Raw genomic sequence first — 25,557 nt, forward strand, 5'->3', positions numbered from 1 at the left:
GCTGAAAAGGGATGAACTTTATGGTGTGATTGTAAATTGTGCCTCATCGAGATTTCTCAGTGAATGGAAGGATTGGGAGGTGTGGCAGTGGAGGGGATATGAGGAAGAGAAAGGGGTGTCTGCCTTCTGCCTGAGCCCCATACCCCTCAGCCCAAGAGTGAGCAATTCCTGGGAGCCTGCCCCACCCTGTGTGCTCAGAGCACAAGCTTTTGTGCAAAAGCTGGACTTTCTGATGCCTGTCAAGTTTTAGGAACTGTGGTGACCTAGGGGGTAAGGAGTTGCTTTGCCAACCGAAAGGTGGGCAGTTTGAATCCACTAACTCCTTTGCAGAAGAAAGATGGGCATTCTTCTCTAACGTGATTTACAGCCTCTGAACACTCTGAAGGATCAGCTATGGGTCACTTCCACCTTGGCAGTAATGAGTGAGTGAGACTTGAATTGGTTGACAAGGATCCGGGGGTTCATCGTGGAGATGGTGCAGAACTGAGCAGTGTTCCGTTCCAGTGGGCATGAGGTGCTAGTCGTCAGCTGACACCCACCATAGACGTGAGTTACATTCACATCTCAGCCCACTCCTCTGCTGTGTTCCACACCTAAGCATAAAGTGGCCCAACTACTGCAAATGAGTAAACCAGGTAGCTAAAAAATGAAAGTAAAACAAAACACAGCAGACAGACTTGGATGTTAATAGAGCCTAAGAGAGTCATAAAATGTCTCCATGTTCTAAATAAAGATCCTAAAAGCTCAAGTTCCTCCATTCACAGAGCCCTGAATCTTAAGAATTCCATGAGAAGATGGGCCTCTGTGTTTTATCTAAGAGATTTGCCCAGGAGCCACTAGGCTGAAATGTAAGAAGGGACCAGGGGGCCTGTTTAGAGAGATATGCTGGGGAGAGCGTCATGAATTTGAGATAACTGATCGCTAACATCCACTGAAGACGTGACAGGGTTTGAAGCCTCTGCCCTGCCTCACAGGTTTACATCCACCCTTTATTGGGGACAAGATGTAGTTGCGAGGTTCTGTTGGGTCCATTCCAGCTCACTTCAGAACAAAAGCCTGCCAGGTCCTATATCACCATCACCCTTGTTGCTATGTCTGTGTCTAGTATAAGTCACTAGTCAGTCCGTCTTTTGAGGGTCTTCCCCTTTTTCACTGACCTCTGAAAAACAGACACAACAGAGTTGATAGGTCGGGACAACCTTGAGTTCAAAGACTTTCTGCGGGGTTGCAGCGGACTCCCATCAACCCCCTCACCCAGGAAGAGTGGAGGAATGTTCTTCCAGCGTGGACAAGAGGAGTCCCTTCACGTCTTTGTACCTGGGTTCCTTCATCTGTGGAAACACCTACCTCATGGGTCCACAATCAACATCCATGGTAGCAGCAATCAAGAGCTCAGAGGATGTGGGCTTTAAAGAGTCAAAGGGCAAGGATGTCAGTTTAAAGACTAAGGTGTGCCTGACCCAAGACAGTGGTTTCAGTTGCTTCCTGTGCATGTGGAAGTTGGACAATGAATAAAGACTAAAGGAGCCAATGCCTTTGAATTGTGGCATTGCTGAAGAGTGCTGAGTATCCCATGTGCTGCCAACAGAACAAACAAAGCTGTCTTGGAGGATGTGCAGGCATGGTGCTCCTGAGAGGCAAAGATGGTGAAAACTCCCTCTCACATACTTTGGGCAAGTTGTCACGAGGCCCCAGTCCTTGGAGACCGACTTCTTGCTGGGAAAAGTAGAGGGTCTGCAAAGGATGTCACTGAGCTGAGTTGACTAAGTGCCTGCAGCAGGGGATGGGAGCCTGGTGAATGGAGATCTTGAGAATGGATCTGTTCAGAGCATCACCGTGACTTGGCAGCATGGGGTGTGGGGCGGATTAAATGCGTTAAGATGTCCCGCATCTGTAGTAGGGCCCATGCATGGTAAATGTTTACGAAAAAATTATTTTCACAGAGTCTGAGTCCCCCTGCAGTCCCAGGGTGGGTCAAGACATTATCCAAATGTTTCCTAAGTCCCTGAGGGCAGCACAGCCCACATAAGCCTGGATGATCAGGGACAGACATCTGCTTGCTGTGATGCCTGGACACCCCTCAACGCCCTGCGCTTAGAGGGGCATGGGAGAAGGCAGAAAACACCCCAGACTAGACAACCTCCAGACTAGACTTCCCCCAGACTGCTAGCAGGACAGCTTGCTTCAGCCGAGCGGTGTGTGGCCGCGACCAGGGCGCCCCCGCGAGGCCTCGCCAGGTCTGCGCTCGGCAGCCTCGCTCCCTTCCCGCCTAGAGCTGGCGTCCCGCCGGCGCCCGGGCCGGGAAGAAAGGACTGGAGTCTGCGCTGTTCCCGGCGGGAGGGGACGCCGCCAAGCCCGCGCCCTCCTGAGGCCTCCAGGCGTCGCTGCGGGCAATGGGGAAGAAGGGCGCAGCCTGAGCATCTGGGCACTTTCATCTCGGGGGACGGGGCCCCCATCGCTCCCCTTTCCTCCCTTCCCGGGAGATCCATCTCTTCACTTTGTCGCAGGCCAAGGGGTCTTGTGAGCAGGACCGCCCTGCTGCTCTCCCAGCACCCACAGAACCTGGCACAGCGGCCCCGCGATAGGACCCTGGGACCGTGCAGTGTCCCCGGCCTCAAGTACCCTCGGCCGCCAGAGGACCTGGCATCCGGTGTTCAGGGAGGGCGGAAAGGAAGGGGGGGCCCCGAGACCAGCGCGGGGAGCAGATGTCTGAGCGCACTCAGCAGAGGCCTCCATGCGAGAGGCTTAGCACAGGGCCCCTCAGGGCCTGCAAGCCCTTCTAAAATGTTCATGGTAGTGAGGGACTAGGCTCTGGGAAGGACTCCCCACTGAGGGGCCAAGTATTTGGATGAAACCCCTAACCGCCCCCCAGCAGTGTTCCCTGCACTGGGCACCTACCCCAGCCCTTCCCCACGCCCCTGTGCAGCCTTGCTGCTTAGGGAGCCCCTGCCGTGCGTGACTCACTCCCTGGTCAAGCAGTCCTTAAGTTCAGACCAAGCACAGGGAGCTGCTCTAATCAAAGGTTTGGAAAGCAGACTGCCTCGGGGTGAAATGCATCCATCATTGAGGATTCCCCAGAGGATGGGCCTCCTTGAGATGAGAGCCTCACACGTGCACTGCTGGGACAGTGGCTATGATGGGTTCTCATTCACTGCTGTGGTCCTGGGCCAAACCCCAGGCAGCTCTCCCTCCCCACACACCAGGTGTGCTGGCTTGTATCTTCATAGAGAAGCACTGGACAGACACACACAAAATCATCAATGGTGTCGGGGCAGGTGGGAGCAAGACTTCTTCATGTCCCTTTGTATCGGTTAGGTTTTGAACCATATGGATGGATGTATTATCTATTTTAAAAAGTGGAAACTTGTAAAAAAAAAAAACCCCAAACAAACAAAAAATAACCCATAAACAAGGCAAAACACACACACACTCCCCACCCCCACTGCTGTGGTACTGGTCCAAACCACAGTCTTCCCATGCCTGGATTACTACAGGACCTTCCTCACCCATCTTCCTGCTTTCACTCCCCACTTCCCATCCACCTCCTTTTCCCCCATCCTGGCCAGAATGACCTCGGTCAGGGGTCACTTGGGTTAGCCACTCCTGCCATTTCCTCCAGTGACTTTCCAAGAGCCATAAAACAGTATTCCCATTCTCCCATTCATTGTCTCTGGGCCTTGGACTGTCTAGTCCAGCCCACCCCCGCGCTTCCTGTGGTCACCACTCTAGCCAGCCTCATCTGCTTGCTGGTGCTCCAAGAAAATGGGGACCCACCACCACCTAGAGTTCTGCACCTCCTGGTCCCTCCCTCGCTCTCTCCAGTCACACAATCTACACTGGCTGTTCCTCCTCTCAGCCTGCTTTATTCTGCCCTGTGGCTGCTAAACTGAAATCCACTGCTACTCCGAGGAAAAAAATGATGTGACAATCAGCTCCCATGTAGATTCCAGCCTCGAGTAAGTAGCTCTATTCAGTCCCACTGGGCTGGAATTAATTTGATGGCACTTGAGTTTTGGCATTCAGTTTTTTCCAGTCCGGAGCTCCACCTGACCAGACATCAGACTCAGCACACAGGGTCTTCTGTTTGTTGCTGTATCTCCTGCCCAGATATCCACTGAATGGACCAGCAGCTGAGTGAAGATGGTGTTGGAGAAATACCCCAAGCCATTTTCCCCTCATCCTAGCTGGCTTCATTCCATTTCCCAAGCAAGCCAAGACCAAATACTCCCAAGGGCAAATCTGAATTTTCTCATGGTTCAGAGATAGGCATAAAGGCAGCACTGGGAAAAAAGGATGTTTATCTGCCACCCCGCTGGGCACGGGCATCTAAGATGCTCCTGAAGTAACAGTAACAGCTGATATGGTGGAACACATAGTGCATGAGCTGAGAAAGTCCTGGAAAATAAATCCATAGAGTACACCCTAGAAAACTACTGCGCCATTCCTCACTTAACACAGGGTGGCCATGACCTGGAGTCAACTCAAGGGTAGCGGGTTAGCATGCACACTAGAGGGCGCTCTTCACTACCGTCTTGCGTGGGCAATCACACTCCTCAAACATCCTTCACAAAGCCTTTTGAGGTAGTTCTGCTCCACTGTCCCCAATTACACAGGCTGAGAAATGGGGTGCTCTACCGCATGTGATTCCCCAGGGAGAGGACAGGGGCGCAAGTCCAGCAGGGACCCTTGGAGAGTCCTCACTCGTGTCTGCAAAAGTACAGCCCACTCCACTGGGCCATGAAGCAGCCCCTGCTCGCAACCCAAGGCATCCTTTTCTCTCTCAAGGCTCTTAAAGGAGTTTTATTTCTTTGCCTTACTTCACCCCCCCCCAACAGTGACACATTTTTTAAAAATTTGAGAACTAAAAAAAGAGGGACTATATCTTCCAGTCTATGTTCATTCACATTGTCCCACGCCATGGCACCAGGACTGGCAGGGCGCTCCATCGGGGCCTGGATGGGAGTCCGGCTTCTCTTCTTGAAAGGGACTTGGGCAGCATCAGGTAGGGCCTCCCCGGCACTCCGGAGCTGGGCCTTGGGGTCCCACTGGAGTGCGGCACCTGTGGCTGCCCTGGCATCTGCTTCATGGAGGCCCTTGGATCTCTGATGACCTCCTCCCCTCTCCCCAAACCAGAGTCAGGAGCTGGAAGCTTCAGGGAAGTTATTTTGGTCCCCACAGGGGACTCTTTCAGAGGCAGGGCCCTCCCCTACACCCGCACCCCAGGAGGTTGGGGTGTCTGCCATCCAGTTTCCACCCTAGTAGACACCACACTGGTGTAGATTCTCAAGCTGGGCCCAGGACTCTGCTGCCAAACCCCATGCCACTCCAGCAGGCACAGGAAGGGTAAGCTCCCACCCAGAGCCAGAGGGCCCCCAAGCCCGAAGGCCGAAGGCTGTGGCTCAGGAGGAAGGGCAAAGTGAGGAGGGGAGAGAGGAGTCCGGGTGGGGTGCTCAGACTCCCTGTGGCCAAGTGGGAATAGAAGCAATAGGGCTGCCTGAGGGGACAGGCGTGGGGCTCCTCAAGCTCTGCAGAAAGGAAGGGGTCCTAAGGTGAGGGCAGCAGACCTGGGAAAGAGGCCCAAGGAGACAGAGATGGTAGAGGCTCCCAGTTCCCCACCTACCCTGCCTCTGGTTATCATAGGCACAGAGCCGGGTGACAGGACCCCAGCACCAGAAGAAGGGGAACACCACACTGTACGCAGTCCAGCCCTCAGGAGAGAGGGGGACTCTGGTAGTCCGGGCCCTGCCCAGCCCAGGCTCCCAACAGCAACTCCCAAGGGCACCCCTCCATTGACCAACTGGACTGGTAGTGAGAGGGGGTTCCTGGTCCTCCAGGATCCCAGCCTCCCAGCTCCTCCTGCCCCAGCCCTCCCCATGCCCATGGCTTTAGTCTTGCTGCTCGTTCATTTCCATGTCGGACACCAGAATGTTCTTTTCCGTGGCTTCGCCGGGGCCGGATGAGCTGCGGCTGTAGCGGGCACCCTCGAAGGCCCCTCGCTCGGCGTTCTTCCGCCGCCGGTAGAGGACCAGGGCTGCGGTGAGCAGCGCCAGGAGTAGCAGCACCGCCATCAGCACCACCACCAGGGCGGCCGGGTTCTCCGGGAGCGCAGCTGCAGCAAGAACACATGGAGCCTGGAGCCGGGCCCACCAGCAGCAACAGTAGGGAGACGGGCACCAACCTTCACTTACCTGAGGGGGCGAAGCTGCTCTCCTCCGCTGCTGGGGTGGAGAGGGAACCAGTCACTTACAGCAATGATAATCACACCCTTTTAGAACGCTTCCTAAGTATCAGACCCTCTTTAAATGCTGTTAATGGTAAGCACTTTGTTGGGCTGCTAAACCAAATGTGGAAAGTTCAAATCCATCAGCTGCTCCACAGGAGAGAAATGAGGTAGTCTGCTCCCGATAAAATTTACCCCTGGGAAACCAATGGAGGGTTGACTCTGACTTAGGATCGGCTGAAAGGCTGTAGAGTTTTGGTTCCCTGATGTGTGCAAATGCTCTGATGTTAACCAAAAAAGGGGATGGTTGAGCCCACACAGAGATGCCTCAGAAGAGGAGGGCCGGTGATCTACTTCCCAAAATCTAGTCATCGAAAACCCAGAGGAGCACAATTCTATGCTGGTGATGTGGGGTCACCATGCATCAGAGCTGACAAAACAGAAACTTCTTAAGTTTGCACCCTGGAGGTAAGAATTTTGAAGCTTCCTCTCACATACTTTGGGCAAGTGGCCAGGAGGGACCAGTCCTTGGAGAAGGACGTCATGCTTGGAAGGGTAGAGAGACAGCACAGGAGAGAAAGACCCAGTGTGAGATGGATTGACACAATGACTGAAGGAAAGAGAGTAGGTCTGTTGGAAATGATGAGATTGGCTCAGAATAGGGCAGGGTTCAGAGCTAATGAGAGCTAAGAGTTGCAGGTGACTCGATGGCACATAACAAGGATAGCATTATCATCTACACTGTATGCAAAAGGAAAGTGAGGTATAGAATTTAAATAACTTGCCAAAGGTCAAAAGTTGTTGAGTAATGGAGTGCCAATGTAACTCTTCATGCCATGCCCTTAATGACTACAAAGGCTGGAATTCCCACAACTGTCCTTCCCACAGAGCAATTAATCTCAGAGGAGGGTCCCAGCTCCCCCAAGCTGGGCTGTCCGTGCCCTCCTGCCCACCACGACCCCTGAAGATTGAGAAGGGGTTCCTGACTCCAGCACAGGTGTAGACAGAGGCTGTGTCCACCTATGGGCAACGCACCTCGAGGGAGCTTGCAGACCACGCCCATGGTGACGTTGGCGCAGGCGCCGGGCCGCCACAGTCCGCTGCTGCTCTGGATCCAGTAGCAGCTGTTGTGGCTCAGCATGCTGGGGCCCAGGCCAGGGGGACCCCAGTTGGAGTAGTTAACCACTGTGTTATCCTGCCAGACCAGGGTGCCTCCTACAGGAAAGAAGGCACAGAGGGGGCACGGGGGGCGGGGAAGAACAAGGTGGAGCAGGGCAGGAGGGAGAGAGCAGGCTGGTTCTAGAGCAACCTCCACACCACCCATCACCCTGGTCAAGCCCGATGGCAGGAGGGCATCCCCCTGTAATCGGAGGCCTTATTCACCCTTAACTCACAAGGTACCCACCTTTGGGGTTGAAGTTCATTCCAAGCCAGGCACCCAGACTCTGGCCCTCCGTGCTCTGCAGATGTTCCCAGATGAACACGTTCTCCATCTCATCCAGGATGGACAGGACCGTTCCGCCCACTGGACACAAGGGAGGCCCCCATCAGCACAAAGAGGCCTCCCCGGAGGGGCACAGCCCCTGAGGTGGCCCAGCCCTCCTCTCTGGCAGCCTGAGGGAAGTGGGTGTGAAACCTGTGCATTTGTGTATGGAAAGGTGTGAATGCGTAATGCCCATGTGTGGTTGGTGCCAGTGCCAAACACGCAGGAGCCCCTTCCATGTACAGATGTATTACTAGGGGTTATGTCCTTCCCTGCTGGGAGCACAGAGCCAGTGGGACAGGCAGACACATAAACAGTGTTGTTAGAGACCATCCTGTCATCCTGGATCCAACAACTCTGTTCACAACAGAACAATATGCTGCCTGGTGCTGCACCATCTGAATGGCACGTATGGATCAGAGTTTCCACTGTCATCATGGAGTTTTCTCACTGCTCTGGAAGGACCCTTGAGTTGCTACTGTCTATGAGCATGCATATCCAGTTCTGAGAGAGCATGAAAAGCCATGGCCTTTTAATTACTTCCTACACATCTGAGAGCTGAACCATGAATAAGGATGACGGAAGAACCATCAATGTCTGTGAGCTGTGTTGTTGGAGCAGAGTGCTGAACATCCCCTGGACAGTCAAAAGAACAAACTGGTGTCCTGGAGGAGTGCAAACTGGGTGGTCCTTAGAGCTAAGGATGACGACACTTTGTCTCACACACTTTGGGCAAGTTATCAGGAGAGTCCAGTCTTTGGGAAAGGTCATTGTGCTGGGAAAGGGTCAGACCAAGAGAGGAAGACTCTCAACAAGACGGGCTGACACAGTGACTAACAATGGGCTCAAGGATATCAGGTCGTGGGGATGGATCCAGACAGGGCAAGGTTCGGTCTGTTGTTCCTAGCGCCCCTGTGAGCCACAACAACGAATATAAGAGCATAATGCTCAAGGCAGCTCTTTACTGGTTAAACTGAACTACTGTTTGATTTTAAGGTGACTTCCAGGGATGGTTTTTGTTTAAAGTTTAACTCAGGGCAATAGCTTTCAGGGGTTCATTGAGCCGCCAAGTCTCCAGGAAGTCTGTAATTTGTGAGAGTTTGAAATTCTGTTCTGTTCCCCTTTTCATCAGAATTCCTTTCTGAAAACCTTGACCAAAATGTTTAGATGGCAGCCAGGTCTTCTCGTCTCATAGCAAAGGAGACAGTATCCATGGAGGCAGCCAGCCTCCACTTCATTCTCTGTAGCCTCTCCTAGGCCCAATTCTTTATCCGATTCCATTATTTCTAATGAATAGAGACCAACTGCTGTGGCCTTGGATGCTCTTACACAATGAACTAGGAAGTAGAACAGAATCACTAACAGGTTATCAGACCCACTAGCTGGCCTGTCTCATGAAACCATAACCCTAAACTCCAAAGCAAAGAACCAATTCTGTGAGGTGTTTGATTGTCTATAAGCAGCGGCCACCAACTATTGTTTGGCTGTTGTTGTAAATGTATCTATCAAACAACTTCGGCCAATTCCACTTTTTTATAGGTACAACTTATTAACTGGCAGTGCCAATTATACCCTTAATCAATGTGATTTTTCCGATCACCACTAACCTCCCCTTTGCTCCCTCCCTCCAACCCCCGGTAAACACGAATACGCTTTGGTCTCTGTACGTTTGCCTGCTCTTGTGTTTTTATATACCTCAATGAGCTCATATAATATTCCTACTTTTGTGATTGGCTCAAGTCGCTCTACATAAACTTTTCAAGTTCCATTCACATTATAGATGCATCAACACTTCATTTCTCAGTAAGGGATTGGTAAGACATTTATAATTACTTAATCATATTTAAGTATAAAATAAAATGTGTATGAATGATTGAATGAAAAAGCATTATAATTTATGAACTTTTACTCAAATGAATAAAAAATATCGTGCTTTTCTGCTATTGGCCAAGTAGTATTCGCTGCATGTTTGCACATTTTTTATCCATTCTATCTTGATGGGCCTTTTTTTAAAGTCCCTGCTATCAACTCTTTGGAGTATACAGCTAGAAGAGGACATACAACCAGTGTGCGCCTGAGAGACAGGGATGGTGACACTTCATTTCTTGTACTGTGGGAAGGTACCAGTCCTTGGAAAAAGACAGCATGTGGGAACAGCAGAGGTTCAGCAAGAGAAAGATCACTTTTAATGAGACAGATCAGATACAGTGGCTGCACACAAGTGGCTCGAGCTGGTGGAGATGTGAGGGGGCTGCAGGGTAGGATAAGGGTTTGATCTGTTAGGTTGAAGTTGACTCAATGGCACTTGACAACATGGTAGTTCTGTTTATTATTCTTTGTGCGTGTACTGTCAAATCAGATCTGATTGGTACAGGAGATTGTCCCTCCTTCTCCAGCAGAGCTTCTGTAATGTAATTCTTAACATTTAAGCTTGGGAAGAATTGCTGTTTTCCACAACAGCTGCATCATTTTCATTCCCACTAGCAATAAACAAGCATTCCGATTTCTCTGCGTCCTCACCATCATTTATTCTTCTCTGGTTTGTTTTTGTTTTGTTTTCATCTTATTTGTCCTTTGTTGCTGCTAGCTGTCATCAAGTTGGCTGCTAGGGTCCATATGGACCCTCCATACAACAGAATGCAACGCTGCCTGGTCCCGTGCCAGCCTGAGAATCGCTGTGCTGCTTGAGTCGGCTGTTGGCAGCCACTGTGTCAATCCAGCTCACTGACGGTTTTCCTCTTTCCCTCCATCTCTATGTTGTTAGGTGATGTCAAATAGATATCATAGCGACCCTATGAACAACAGATCTGAACCTCATCCTATCCTGTGACGTCCTCACACTTCCTGATACATTAGAGTCCACTGCGGCAGTCACAGTGTCAATCTACCTGGTCGAGGGTCTTCCTTTACTGACCCCTCTACCTTTTCAAGCATCATGTCCTCTCCAAGGAATAGCCCTTCCTAACATGCCTGAAATATGTGAAGCAAAGCCTCACCATACTTGCTTCCAAAAAGTACTCTGGATGCACCCTCTCCAAGACATACCTGCTTTGTTCTTTTGGCCATCTGTGGGATGTTCAGTGCTCTTCTCCAACACCACAGCTCAAAGGCATCGAGTCTTCTTCTGTCTCCTTATTAACTGTTCAGCCTTCAGATGCATAGCAAGTGATCAGGAAGACCATGGCCTGAACCAGATGCACCTTAGTCCTCAAACCAACATCATTATTCCTCAATAACCTGGAGAGGTCCCTAACTGCAGACTTTTCCAGTGCAATAAGTCTCCCGATTTCCTGACTGCTGGTACCAAGGGTGTTAATTGTGGATCCAACTAAGATGAAGTTGTTGATAGTGTCAATCTTTTCTCCATCCATCAAGATGGTGACTATTGGTCCAGTGGTAAGAATCTTTATATTCCTGACATTGAGATTCAACTCATATTGAAAGCTATATTCTTTGATCTTCTGCAATAAGTGCTTCAAGTCTTCCTCACTTTCAGCAAGCAAGGTTCACATTCCTCTACAATGAGTCCAACTTCTTGAATAATTGGCTCAGCATACAGATTGAATAGGTATGGAGAGAGAATACAACTCTGAAACACTCCTTTCTTAATTTTAAACCACGTAGTGTTCCCTTGCTCTGATCACACAACAGCCTCCTAGTCTAGCTATAGGTTTCACATGAGCACAATTAAATGCTCTAGGATTCTGTTCTCCTCAAGGTTAGCCACAATTTGTTATGATCCACACAGTCAAATGCCTTTTCATAATCAATAAAGCACAAATACACAATCTTCTGGTATTCTTTACTTTCACCCAGGATCCATCTGACATCAGCAATGATATCCCCAGTGCCACGATCTCTCTTCTAGCAGTTTCCTATGTAGCCATTTTTGAACAATCTTCAGTAGTATTTTGCTTGCATGATATTAATGATACTGTTTCCCATTTCTATACCTAGCATGATTTCCTTTTGCTGTGACTGGTCCCTCCTGATGACAAGTCATCCTAGTGGGAGTGAAATGCTTTCTCATTGTAGTTTTGATCTTCATCTGATGGCCAATGATACCAAGCATCCTTCTTGTGTTTGGTGACCATTTGAATGTCCTCTTCGATAAACTGCCTAAACATTGCCTTTGCCCATTTTATAATTGGGTTGTCTTTTCATTGTTGTCAACATTTTTTTAATTTTTTTTTATTATTTTTAATGAAAGTTTACAGAGACTTAGGGTTTCCAGTCATTCATTGTTGTACTTTGTTGTCAACATTTTGTATACTTTTTATTAGAGATAGATGATAGATAGATAGATAGATAGATAGATAGATAGATAGATAGATAGATAGATAGACAGACAGATAGTTGACTGCTGCTGAGTTGAGCATAATTCAGTGACCCTATGAACAAAAGACCTTTCTATAACTATCATCATTTCTCAAAGTTCATAGTTTCCAGAGGCATGTTGTTTAGGAAGTGGATGCCACTTCACAGTCAGTCATTTATCTTTCCACATCTTTGGCAAAGTTGTTTTATGAGCAAAGATTTTTCCTTGTTATGAGGTTTCAATTATTATTTTATCTTTTATTATTGGAGCTTTTGATAGATAACCCAATGTTAAAAGCTAGGCCTGATAACATTGCCTCTACTTTTCTTTTAAGAATTTTATGGTTTTAGCCTGCACATTTAGGTCTTTAATCCATTTTTTATTTATCTTTGTGTATGGTATAAGGCAAAATTTTTGTTTCCTTTTTCTGCATGTAGAAATCCAATTTCCCCAGCCCCATTTCTTTCTCCATCAAATGGACTTTGCATCTTTGTCAAAAAATCAGTTGACTCTAGATGTGTGGGTTTATTTCCGTTATTCTGTAGAATAGTTCCATTCTGTTCCAATGATCTGTCTACTGTTACACAAGAAGTACCAGGTTGGTTTGATTACTGCAGACGTATCAAAAAAAACACACCACAAAAAAACCTCAAACTCATTGCCATTGATTTGGAACTGAGTCACAACTGACTCTCCATTGAGTTTTCAGAGGCTGTAAATCACACAGGAGGAAGCTGTCCATCTTTGTCCCATGGAGTAGCTGGTTTATACTAACCATCTGCCTTTAGGTTGGCAGCACAACTCCTTATGGACTAGGCAATCAGAGCTCTCACTGTTACCGGGGCTTGAAATTAGGAAGTGAGAGACCTACTTTGTTCTTCTTTCCTCACACTGTTTTAGCTATCAGAAGCCTCTTGCTGGTTTTCCTATGTCAATAATGAAGGCCATTGGGCTTTTTCTTGGATTTGCAATGATATAGATTATTAGGTGGTAGTGACATCTTAACAATTTTAAGTCTTCTAATCCATGCATTCGCTTTCACTGGCTGATTTATGGAGGCAGATTGCCAGGTCTTTCTTCCTAGTCTGTCTGGTCTGGAAGTTCTGCTGAAACTGTGGTATTAAGGGTTTATTCAATGTGGCTTTCCTAGCCAACTGTTTGACTTTGCCTAGTAGATGGACAGAAATATATGAATAGGGCGTGTTAGCCTATCCACAAGGAGACTGGCTAGTCTTGCCAATAAATTGAGTGGCTCAAGCAGCAGAATTACAACCTTCTCTGTTGCCAGTGAATAAGAAGCAAGAGACTGTAGCATGTTCTTCAGGCCTAGAAATTCCTGCTGCAGCTACACATATGGCAGCAGCAGCCATAGCTGAAACAGAAGACCATGGAGATCTGACAGGAGACATCACTAACTGCTACCCCCTCACGGACAGAACCAGGGCTAAGCTAAGAGCTTTTACCCAAGTTTGCTGGACAAAAGATATGGGAGGGGAAGCCAATACTGACAGGACTGAGAACACTGTCCTAAAGCCATGAGGCTCAAAGCTGAGGTGCCTGAGAGCATATTTCCGGAGCTGTCCTGACTGGATTCTGCTACCAATCTGGATTATAACCTTTTGACTTCCCCGATATTTTCCACTGTGGTGTGTGAGCTATTGCATCGAATTTTGGACCCAGTAAAGCAGTAAGATTGATGATGTTGAGCAGAAAGAGGTCCAGGTGCATGGAGACATGTCTGACCTCACGGGAACTGGTTTTGTGATGTTGATGCTATTGACAGGGACCGTTTCCCTTTGTGAAGTTGGTAAAGGTCAGATATGGCCGTCCCCATGTGGCTCTTGCTCTTTTTACAAAACCCTTCACCATCAAAGCAATATGCAAGCTGCCAGTGACAAGACAGTGACAAAGTGGTAGCTGTACATGGGGTGCAGTGGTCAGCAATCAAGCCTGACTCTGACTGTCCATTGGTCTATGACTGTTCATGGCAAGAGGTCACCCCTGAAATGTCCATATTCTTCAAATGCCCAAATATGAGTTCCAGTTTGAGGATGTACCCACCCCACGTCCTGCCCCACTGACCTCTCTGGCAGCGCTGAATCGCCTCCTTGTGTCCCAACAGCAGCTCCAGGTGAAAAGAGTAGCAATACTCTCGGAAGGGAATCCACATGGAGTCGGCCAGGCCCTGGGGGCAGCTGCCTTGGTAGCTTATTCTTCCAGGAGAAGGGGGCCCTGTAGGGATGAAATGGAGGAATGGCCCAGGATCCTCCCAGAGTCCAGGTGCCCCTTGCTCCCCAATCCCCCAGCCCCAGTGCTGGGCATTCACTACCCTTACCTCCACACACAGCCCCCTGCAGCTTGGTGTTGCAGCTGGTGGTGCGCCAGGAGCCATCCACATCCACATAGGTGCAGCCCCCAGGTTGCTCAGGCTCCCCGTAGTGCCAACTCACATAGCTCAGTGGCTCTTCTGTGACCCACGAGTAGCGCCGGGAACCCTGGACAGAGGGGTCAGTGGCATAGAAGGGGGACAGTGACAGGATGGTAAGCAAGAGGATTTTTGGAAGGGCAGGGGGCAAATTGGGGAGTGGGTGGACTAGGTCAGGGGGCGCACCTCCTCGCTGGCCAGCCCGATCCAGAGTGGTGTGTGCAGTCCGTGGGCAGCCTGTGTGAGGAAGGCCTGGGTGTAGGGGTCGGGCACGTGGGCTAGGCTGGTGTTACGGCTCTCGCACAGCAGGAGGGCATCGTGCCAGCGCAGCGGCTTCTGCAGCAGCCGGAAGGTGCCGTTGAGGTAGGAGAGTTCGGTGCCCGGGGCAGGGGGCGAGGCTGCTGGGGATGGGCTCAGGGAGGGGTCTACAGGGAAGGGGGCAGGGCTCAGGCCAGGCTCTGCTCTCCTCACCCTGTTCCCAGGCCTGAGGCAAGGATGCCAGAAATCAATTGGCAGAAACCAAGCCCAGGGCGACAGCGCGTAGCCCAGATGAAAGCCCCGTGAGAGTGGGCCACCTGTAGTACAACTAGCAGTGTGTCTGCTGATCGGCGGCTGGGGACAGCTGAAGCCTGGAGCTGCTCCAGTGCAACAACTCAGGGCAGAGGACACCCCGATGGACGCTAAGGTGCCCACATCAAACCTCAGGCTCCCACAGCAGGTGGCCAGCATAGCACAGACCTGAGTCCAGCTCTTCCAGCAGCTCGCTAGAATCCCAGTCTCCATCCTGCGGTCCCTCAGTGCTCACTGCCTTCCCTCCAATTGGTCCCCTGCCTTTCTGCCCATCTACTTTCCAGTAGACACTTCATTCTGGGGGTGACCCCTACACTCCTGAGTCTCAGTCCTTCTGATCCAGGGTTCACCTTTTGAAGCTCCCAGCTGACACGTACCAGTGCCCTTCTGACAAATGAAGCCGTGGGTCTCTTCTGTGCAGCTCCGGTCATCCCAGCGGCCAGTGAAGGGGGCTGAGGGGCTGTGCAGGACCACTGTACAACTGGTCTGTGGAGAAGCAGCTGCTCAGGGGGCCCTGCAGGACACTACTACCCACCACCACCACCTACCTCCCCACCCCTACCACGCTCCCCAACCACCCTCACCCCTACCCCGTGCCCCTGCTTCTCAGAGGCATGCAGAGGGTGGAAGGGACACCCAGGATGATGACCAGCAGGCTGGGGCAAAAGTGAGAAACGTAGGTAAAGGGCCCCTTACCGGCTTGTTGCCGCTGGGAGTTGGGCTGGGGCCAGAGGGCTCCCCAGGTGCCCAATTGGCAAAGAGCAAAGGTTCCTGCTCCACCCACTGGAAGTCCCTCTGGGAGGCATGAAGACCAATCCAAAGGTCAAAGGTCACATTGGGCAAGCTGGCTGTGATGAAGGCTATAGCCCCAAAGAGAGAGAGAGAGAGAGAGTCGTGAGGGACAGGGTGACCTCTGCTTGCTCTTCTCTAGCTGTTTCAGGCACTGCCGGTGGGTCGGGGGGAGTCCTGGCCCTCCCCAGGCAAGGTCCTACCTTGTTCTAAGGGGTTTGCAATGGTGACCAGCTGGGCCTCTTGCTGTTCACAGGAAAACTGAGCCTCTGACCACTTCACTCGGTCCTGGGGATCCTGGCCCTGGATTCGGAAGCACTGTGGAAGAAGTGGGGAGAAGCGTGACTTTCAGCTCCACTTCCCTGCCCCACAAACCCTGACAATCCCTGTGCACAGGCCCTAAGGACAAGCTGCAGGAACCAGACATCTGGGTCCTTGGGGAAGCCCAGGAGCCTCACGGCGCAGACTCATGTGCACTTGCCCACATTCTGGAGCTTTCTAAATGGGAGACTATCTGGGGCCACTGAAGCCTCTCCTACCTAAGACCACCAGGCCTGAGCCAAGCACCTAGCAGATAAAAACAAGGCGTGTCTGGCCTTCTGTTAAGCTCCTTCCTGAGTGCTGTCTGAAGTCAGCCAGGTCTTTCCTCAGCTTCCACTCTCATCTCTGTTGTTAGCTGTCTCTTGCTGTTGAAGGACATCAAGTGTACAGAACAGAGCCTCATCTTTTCAAGGCTGTGATGTTTTGGAAGCAGACTTCCAGCCATGCCTGTCCTCACAGACTGCTAGATGAGTGTGAACCACCAGGCCAAACTCCTGGGGCCATCCAGGGATACTCTGACATCCACTTCTTAAGAGTCTTTGTCACACAGCAGCTCTGGACTTTCTGTACTTTCATATTCTCTTCCCTCACCTTCAATACTTCCATGAGATTAAAGGAATCCTGTGCAGGAAAGTCTTTTAAGACTCTCAGAAAATGAAGTGTCCTGCTCAGAGGCAGTGTTGATGGAAAAGAAAGAGTATTAAGTAAGTTCTGGGGTTGTAAAGGTTATGAGAGAGATCAGATTCCAGCTCTGACTTCACCTTCTGGACCTCAGTTTTCTCTTCTGTAAAATGGTCACAAAATCCTGCTCTTTAGGGTAATTTTAAAGATGAGTGTGCACATAGAGTAGACACTTAAAAAGTGAGAGAGCCGGCGGCCTAGTGGCAAGAAGCTGCACTGCAATCCCAGAGGCGCACGGTTCAAATCCACCAGATGCTCTACTGAAGGAGGGGAAATCTCCTGTACCAGTCAGATCCGATTTGACAGTACACACACAAAAAATAATAATAAAATTTAAAAAAAAAAGTGAGAGAGCCAACCCGCTCTAGAACACAGCTTTGCTGAGGTAGAAGTAGTTGTGGGTTGAGAATGGTAAACCCAGAAATAAATGCAAGAGGTTTTGAAGCTCGTCATGAAGTTCATGCATTTGATCTCACAGTAGTTCAGAGCTGCCCTAAGGCACCATTTAAATACCTAGCAGCATAATCATGTAATTAAGAGCGGCAAGATCACACCAGCACCAGCAAGAAGTCACAGAAGTCCAGCCACCACACCATGTGCAGGTGTGGTATCAGGTGGTAGATCAGGCATAAGGGGTCCTGCCCTCTAGGAGTTTAAAGATGGTGGGGGAGGCAAACCCATAAATGTTTTATTGTTGTTAGCTGCCATTCAGTCTCCCCCAGTTCATGACCACTCAATCCACAAAAGAACGGAATGCTGCTGGTCCTGAGCCAGCCCCATGATCAGCTATGGCTCAGCTTATTACAATCTATGGGTGTTCACCAGGCCTTTCTTCCTAGTCCACCTCAGCCTGAAGCTTGTTCCTCATCCTAGGAGCAACCAGCTTCCACAACAGATGGCTGCACATGAGATGCAGTGACCTGGATTCAAGGCCCGGCCTCTGCACAGATGATGAGAATTCTACCAGTGAACTGCCAACCTCCATCCAAATGCTACAGGGATGCAAAGGAGGGCTGAGAACTAATTAAGCAAAGTGTCTAAGGTCAGTTAGTGAAGGGACAAATAGCCTTGAATAACTTCAATATCAGTGTAGTTTAACTAGTCAAGAATGTCTGCCTTGGGGAGCTCTGGTGGCCTAGTGGCAAGGAGCTGCAACTACAATCCCAGAGGCGCATGGTTCGAATCCACCAGATGCTCTGCCGGGGAAGGAGGGACAATCTCCTCCTGTACCAGTCAGATCTGATTTGGCGGTACATGCACACAAAAATAATAAACTTTTTTTTAAAAAAAAGAATGTCTGCCTTTCCATTGTGCTCTTCCAAGAACTCTCTCACTGGTCAGCTTGACAACACCAACCAAAAAAGAGAAGATAGGAGTCTGGGGGAGGGTGACAGGCAGTAAGTTTCCTTGTTGTTGTGGATCCTTGTTGTGAAGCCCCTCCTTCTCCAGCAGAACATCTGATGGATTTGAACTGCATGTCTTTAGGATTGCAGCACAGCTTCTTGCCACTAGGCCACAAGAGCTCACTGCCTTTTTTATTAGCAGCCAAGTGCTTTAACCATTACATTACCAGGGATCCTTACATTTGGGATAAAAACCACTTGCTGTCGAGTTGGAATTGACCCATAGCAGGCTTCCGAGACTGTAAACCACACAGGAAGAGCCTGCTCATCTTCCTCCTGCAGAGCCACTGGTAGATTTGAACCACCAGAAAAGCATCACCTTTCGGTTAGCAGCACAACCACCAGAACTCCCTACAACAGCGATAAATAGCCTTTACAAGTCTCTGCAAAGAGGCTATGACTGAACTTAATGGTAATGCTGCAGCATAGACATGAGGACCTGGCGCGAGGACCCTTGCCCTCCTGGAGCAAGCTCTGTATGAGCCACAGCTATCAGATGCTGTCAAGTTGACGTGGCTCCTAACAGCCTCACGTGACACCGGAGAACTGCTCCGTAGGATCTTCTAGGCTGTAGTCTTTTTTTATTAGGTATGAAGAAAGGATAAAGCCCTGATGCACATCTTTCTTTTTTTGAGGGGTGGGGGATTTCACATTTGCTGATTTTTATTCATAATCTGTTTTTCCATACAATTTACATCCTCATCCCCATCCCCATCCTGATTATATAGATGCTAGTGGCAGAAAGGCCTGGAATAAATACATCCAGGGGAGAGGATAGGAGGCAAAGCTGTGAAGCTACATGCACGCTAAGAGGAAGAGGAGAGTGTCTTGGGCATAAACTCATGGTAATTAGACGGTTTCAGCTAAAGTTTGTTCAGTCATCCTTGTCTTTTGCTCCATGTTTCAGGATGCGTGTGAAACCTGTGTAACTGAAGTGTATTTGAAATTCCCCTTTTCATTGATCGGAGCTTCCTCTCTGTAAAGTGGCCCCCCCCGGGTGGTCAGCAACTCTCCCAGGTAGTCTTCCTGAATGGTGCCTGCTGCTTCTTCATCAAAGCAGGCAAATGAATTTCTGATGACATCCTCTGGATCTGTCCCACTGAGCTTCTCCCCAAACATCGGGAGGAACATCTGTCAGGTCCTTCCCTAGAGAGGCCACGAGGCTGCAGCTGTGGTAGTGGTGGCACTTCCACCTCTGAGGCAGGCGGGAAGGCAGAGGGGTGCTGCCGGCACGTGCGCTTGGGTGGTGCGGAGCCAGGGGCACACAAGGGCACAGGGTGCAGGACACGAAGGCATGGACGTGGGCTAGCTGCGCGCTCCCCCCTACCCTCCCACCCCCGTCTCCGTACACGACCCTCGCCCCACACCCCTCCCGCACCCCCCGCCCCCAGTGCCTGTGCCCCTATCCTTGTCCACTGCACACCTTTCTTGATTTTAAACCATGCAGTGCAAATCATCATTCAAGAAACTGGACCCTATGAAAAAAAGATGGCATCAGGATAGAAGGTAAACTCATCGACAACCTGTACTATGCAGATGACACAACCTTGCTTGCTCAAGGTGAGGACCTGAAACACTTATCGAGGAAGATCAAAGTCCTTCCATATGGATTACAGCCTTCAATATAGATTACATCTCAACATCAAAAAGGCAGAATTTTCACCACTGGACCGATAGATGGAGAAAGATTGAAATTGTCAACTATTTCATCTTGGATCCATCAACAACACCGCTGGCACCAGCACTCAAGAAATCCAGCCACATATTGCACTGGGAAAGTGCTGTCAGGGACCTCTCCAGAGTACTGAGAAGCGATGAGGAGAGTTTGAAAACTAAGGTGTGCATGATTCAGACCACATCTTTTCAACCACTTGCTATGCATCTGAGAGTCAAAATGAAACATGGATGACAGAAGAATGGATGCCTTTGGGTTGTGGTGTTGGAGAATAGTAGTGAACATCCTGTGGTCTGTCAAAAGAACTAAGAGATGTGTCTTGGAGAGGGTGCATGCAGAGTGCTCCTCAGAGGCCCGTGACGCTTTATCTCACATTTGGACTATTTCTTGGAAATAGTCACGCTGGGAAAGGTAGAAGGTCAATGAAAGAGAGGAAGACCCTGAGCCAAATGGATTGACACAGTTACTGTAGCAATGAACTCAAGGACCTCAGAGATGATGAGGATGGTGCAGGATAAGACAGGGTCCTGATGTGTTGTTCACATGGGCATTATGAGTTGTACTCGACTCAACATGTAACAACAAGAAGTCTTTACAGACGCACATTCTCGGGCCAGAACCAGTGGATGGAGTCCATACACCAACCTTTCCGTGAGTCACTCACTGGATTCACAGCTAACCATCCATTGGATTTCCGAGGCTGTAAACTGCACAGGAAGAGGTTGCCCATCCTCCTCCCTCGGAGCCATGGGGGAGCTGAACCGCCAGAGGCAATGTCTTTGGGTCAGCAGCACAACTCCCTACAGACTATGAAACCAAAGCGTCCTTGCTAAGAAAAAAACCAAAACCAAACCAAACCCTGTTTAACTTAATACTATTCCCTTCCCCACTTCCCCCACCGCTGTTGACCTGAAGTAACTCTCCACCAGGTTTCCCAGCCCGTAATCTATAAAGCAGGAGACTGTCAAGGAGACTTTCTCTCAAGGAGCAGCTGTTAGATTCGAACACCTGCCCTTTTGCTTAGCAGTGCAACACAATGCACTCTGCCACCAGAGTCCTTAACTAGTCCTTAGCACAGCCTTTCATTCTGCTCATGTGTGTCTATTTACCTGCACAGGAACACCTCAGAGCTATCATGGGCTTGGTTCCAGGCTACTGCAATAAAGAGACTATCACAACAAAGTGAATGATAGGAAGTTTTGGGTTCCTCGTATATATTCCAACTGCTCTGTTGTCTATTAAGTATACAGCAACATCATTCAAAAATTGTAAATACTGTGAGAACCACCAAAATGTGACAGAGACAAGAAGTGAGCACGGGCTGTTAGGAAAATGACGCTGCCAGACTCACACAAGTTAAGGTTGCCCAAATCAGCAATTTGTTAAAAACACACTATCTGCACTAGGTAATACAATAAAGCATAATAAAATTAAATATGCCTGTAAATCAACTCATTACTGCAAGTCAGAACTGACTCAGCTGATCCTTCAGTGGGTTTTCTGAGGCAGTAAACTGCACGGGAAGATACTGCTCCTCTTTCTCCCTCAGATTTGAACTGACTGCCTTTGGGGTTGGCAGTATAGCTCCTTATCTCCTACATCACCAGAACTTCCTAGTACTTACAGTACAGAATACACAAAAATGTGTTGTGTACCGTCAAGTCGGAACCAACCCACAGCTGACCCTCCAGCAGTTTTTCAGAGGCACGGAAAGAGATTGCCCATCCTTCTCCTGTGGAGCAGCTGGTGGCCTTGAACTGCATGCCTTCAGGATTGTGGCACCGCTTTTTGTCACAATTACATATATTGAGTCTCCGTGTTCAACTATTTTTAAAAAAACTAACTAATTCGTCAACTGTTTGCCCTAGATCTAGATCTGATGTAGAAAATAGCACCTATCTGGAAGACTTCACTTAAGATACTTCACTGAGTTATTTCAAGGAAGGCTCACCTTGGCATCATGGCCAAGTGAGAGGTTAGGACAGGAGAAAGGCCATAACCTGGATGTTGCCAAGTGACCAGAACCCTAAGACTCAGCCTTCTCATACTCCTATCTTCTCCCCTGAGTGCTCCTTTCCCCTCTTACCTTGTTGAGGAACTGGTTCCAGCCAGAGGGGCAGCCCCCCAGGGCTGTGGGTGGTGATTCTGGGGGTTGTGTCTCTCTGGTGCTGTTGCTGCGCTTGCAGATGTAAGGCAAGGCTGTCTGGCACCTCTGGTCTCCCCAGTCTTCTGTAGAGATGGGAGGGAGAGACAGTCACCCAGGGCAGGGCAGGCAGCCCTCTGGCCCCATGTCCTGAGAAGAAGCTGGGCTGAACTCCAGCCCCCTATCTCCAGTATCTCCAGCTCTGAATGTAAGTCCCCTGTGGCTGTGGAGTCATGAAGACAAGCCCCCTTCCCTACAGGCCCAGATAAGATCCCTCAGATTGAAAGAACAAAGAGAATGAAAAGACGCTGACAGTCCCTGCCAGGCATCCTGCTTGCATCATGGACCCTCTCTCAGAGGTCTGCCCCTCTACCTTGCCCTCACCTCGGTTGGCCGTCATATACACACACTTCTTGTCTTTGCCAATTGGCCGTGGTTTGCCAGGTGCCCAGGAGATGAAGTTGATAATGGAACCATCTGTCCACCTGCAATGGCATTGAGCAAGGATGGCACAAGCACTGGTAAAGGGCTCAGTCTCCCCGTTTGCAGTACTGAAGGCCGAGGAAAAAGGAGTCAAGGGGGAGACCAGGTCTAAGGCTCAGTGGCTGCAGGCTCAGGATGGCAATTACTGAGCTCAGAGAGCCAGGCACCTCCCAGAAAGACACCAGCCTTCCCAATGTACTCGTTTATCCAACTGTAAAAGATGGAGACTCTCAGAACAGGGGTCCAGGACTAAGATGTACTGGGGGCTCACACGTGCTCCTCCTGTGTCCAGGACACTCTGAGGACAGGCCTCTCTGGGCCATTGGATGTCTGAGCAGGACTGATATGTCAAGAGTGATCCCTGGACATGGTAAGGTCAGTTATTATTTAGTGTCCAGTATGTGCCAGATGCCTTGCTAAGGACATCACATACTCTTTTCATCCTCACTACTCACTACTCAGCAAGCAGTATGATTCCCATTTTCAGAGAAGAAAAATGAGGTCTAGAAATGTTAAGTCATTTGCTCAAGGTGATACACTTGAGTAAGAAACAGAGTTAGATTTAAACCCAGGTCTATTGTCTCTCTGTGCTGGGCTGCCTCATCAGCCTGGCCTTTGGTGGGAGCAGCTAGTGGCCCACAAATGTACTTCTTCACACCCCCTGCAGGACCCTTGGGCCCCTACCTGAAGCGCCCACTGTTTTCCACGGTGTGCAGACCAATCCACCAGTGCTGCTCCTGGCCGCGGGAGAACTGGGGGACAGCAGGGCAGGTGAGGGTTGGCAAGGCCTCACAGGCCTCCTTTCCGCCCATGCTGCCCCTGCCCACAACCTCTGCCCTGTGGCACACCCACCTTCTGTAGGTTGTGCCCTAAGAAGTCGAGCTCCGCCTGGCTGTGCACGGAGGTCAGCTCGGCCTGGAACCATGTGCAGATGCGCTGTGCCTGCGTCCACGTGGAGTGGTGCTCAAAGAACTTGTACTCGGCCTCCTGGAAATGCAGCCATTCCCGCCGGCCTGGAGTAGAGGGAGGCACAAAATGGGCAGTCAGTTGGGTGCCAGGACAGGCAGGAGCCTGTGAACCCACTAGACGAGGGCAGCATCCATGCCAGGCTCTGGGCCCTGGGCCTGCCCCTCAGAGGCAGAGGTAGACAGGGCTCACGGGCCCCTGTTTTATGCAATCAGTCCTCTTCCCCAGATCTAGCCCTCTTGGCCTCAGAAGGTAACACCCCTTCCCGCTCTGGGCAGTGGGGGTGGGAGATAGGGATGTAGGGGAGACAGGGGACCTTACCTTGAGGACCCACATCTGGCTCCTGCACATCAGTGCCTGCAGGTAAAACGTGAGCAGAGCTGCTGCTGGGGAAAGGGACCCTCCCCTGGATACCAGCCCCTGCTGCCCCACCACGGCCACCTCCCCACCTCTGGGGATCTTGCAGATCCAGTCTAGCTGCGTGTCGCACTGCATGGCCACCCACTGCAGGGAGGCCAGGTCAAGCACCGCACAGCTACGGATGTCATCATCGTCATGTCGACTCCGGTCGAAATTGTGGTAAGAGAACTGGAACAAGTGCAAGGGGAACAGAGGGGTGTTTGAGGTACATCCAGTCCCCAGAACAGGCTTATCCCCTCCCAATTCCGACTCATAAATTCTCCCTCCATTCAATTTCTGAGGCTTGATGTAGTAAGAAGCTGCACTGCAATCCTGAAGACATGCAATTTGAATCTACCAGCTGCTTCATGGGAGAAAGATGGGCAGTCTCCTCTAGTGTGATTTACTGCCTATGAAAATCCACTATGTCAGCTATGAGTCGGTTTGATTACATGGCACACAACAAATCTTAATGAGAAGAAACCACCTATCTCTCTCCCATGGATTGGCTGGTGGATCTGAACTACCAGACATGCAACTTCTGGATTAGCATCAACTGGGAAGCCACACACCGGCCTGGGCATCCCCCCACATTCCCTTAACACACTGGGACTTCCTTTGACCTGCTAGCTGATGTGAGAGGCTCACCCCTGAGTAACCCCGCCCCCCAGGCCCGCTTACTCCCAGCCCATCGCTCCAGCGCCAGCTCTCTCTGCTTCCCGGGTTTCGTCGGTTCAACCCCATCCAGAACCAGTGCTGCTCATGGATTTCAGGCTCTGATTCACTTTGGTACAGGGGGAGGGCAGAGGGGTGGAAAAGGGGAGAGAATGAGCACTGCCAGCCGGGTTCCAGGCTCCCCTAGACCTCTCATCAAGCAGCAGCACACTGTTGGGCCCACTTGAAAAGTGAACCACTCACAGGCAAATGGGAGTACAGGGCGGGGCACCTGGCTGGTGGCCTCGGGTTCGCTCCTGGCCTGTGGTTCCCCTGTGGGTGAACAGAGCCCTGCCCAGCAAGACCCTGCAGGCTGTTACTGTGGGAGTTTAGGGAGCTGCTGGGGATGCAGCAGAGACCTGGGTCCCTGTGCTTGGATCAACTTCAGATCCTGGTTCACCCACCCTAGTTCTAGGTCAGTTCCAAGCTTAAGCTCATCGCCACTGTGGTTTTCCAGGCTGTAAACTGTAAAGGGTGGAGACTATCCACCTTCCTCCCAAGGAGTCACTTGCTGGTGGATTCAAACCCCCTGAAAGGCAACACCCTAAACGCTTCACCACCACAGTTTCTTAGCTACACCAAGGACGGTCCCTAACGAACAAGTCTGTCTTGGAGATACTACCAGGGTGCTTCTGTGAGAGGAGAATGGTGAAGCTTCACCTCACATGTTTTGAGTATGTTTTCAGGAGGTTCCAGTCCTTGGGAAAAGACATCGTGCTGGGAAAGGTGGAGAGTCAGAGAAAGAGGAAGACCCTTAATAAGATGGACAGACACAGTGACTATGACAGTGGGCTCAGGCACATCAGAGGTTCGAGGATGACACAGAACACGGCAAGGTTCAGATGTGTTGTTCATAGGGTCATTATGAGCCACCGTCAACTTGATGGCAACAGCAGCAGTCCCTAATGGGTTCCAGTGGCACTGATCATTCAACCCACGGCCACATCAGGCTCCTCTGTCACGAGGA

The 25,557-nt window shown here is 50.3% G+C and overlaps 1 protein-coding gene across 1 annotated transcript in view; it reads right to left on the bottom strand.

The window, feature by feature from the left end:
* Positions 1–5,885: 5,885 nt before the first annotated feature.
* The window catches only part of MRC2 (mannose receptor, C type 2), an 81,115-nt gene continuing 61,443 nt past the window's right edge, over positions 5,886–25,557 (bottom strand). Inside the window, exons 14-30 of the mRNA XM_006897799.1 lie at positions 24,558–24,660; positions 23,927–24,065; positions 23,799–23,834; positions 23,364–23,524; positions 23,196–23,263; positions 22,413–22,513; positions 21,972–22,114; positions 16,009–16,123; positions 15,713–15,876; positions 15,394–15,502; positions 14,633–14,871; positions 14,348–14,516; positions 14,104–14,253; positions 7,626–7,745; positions 7,256–7,435; positions 6,189–6,215; positions 5,886–6,109 (exon numbers count right to left, since the gene is read on the bottom strand). Of these exons, the coding sequence (XP_006897861.1) occupies positions 5,886–6,109; positions 6,189–6,215; positions 7,256–7,435; positions 7,626–7,745; positions 14,104–14,253; positions 14,348–14,516; positions 14,633–14,871; positions 15,394–15,502; positions 15,713–15,876; positions 16,009–16,123; positions 21,972–22,114; positions 22,413–22,513; positions 23,196–23,263; positions 23,364–23,524; positions 23,799–23,834; positions 23,927–24,065; positions 24,558–24,660 (2,248 nt within the window). The remainder of the gene's footprint in view (positions 6,110–6,188; positions 6,216–7,255; positions 7,436–7,625; positions 7,746–14,103; positions 14,254–14,347; positions 14,517–14,632; positions 14,872–15,393; positions 15,503–15,712; positions 15,877–16,008; positions 16,124–21,971; positions 22,115–22,412; positions 22,514–23,195; positions 23,264–23,363; positions 23,525–23,798; positions 23,835–23,926; positions 24,066–24,557; positions 24,661–25,557) is intronic.

The sequence above is a fragment of the Elephantulus edwardii genome, unplaced genomic scaffold (genome assembly GCF_000299155.1).
Source record: "Elephantulus edwardii isolate Elephantulus edwardi_28Jun2011 unplaced genomic scaffold, EleEdw1.0 scaffold00216, whole genome shotgun sequence".
Classification (NCBI taxonomy): domain Eukaryota; kingdom Metazoa; phylum Chordata; class Mammalia; order Macroscelidea; family Macroscelididae; genus Elephantulus; species Elephantulus edwardii.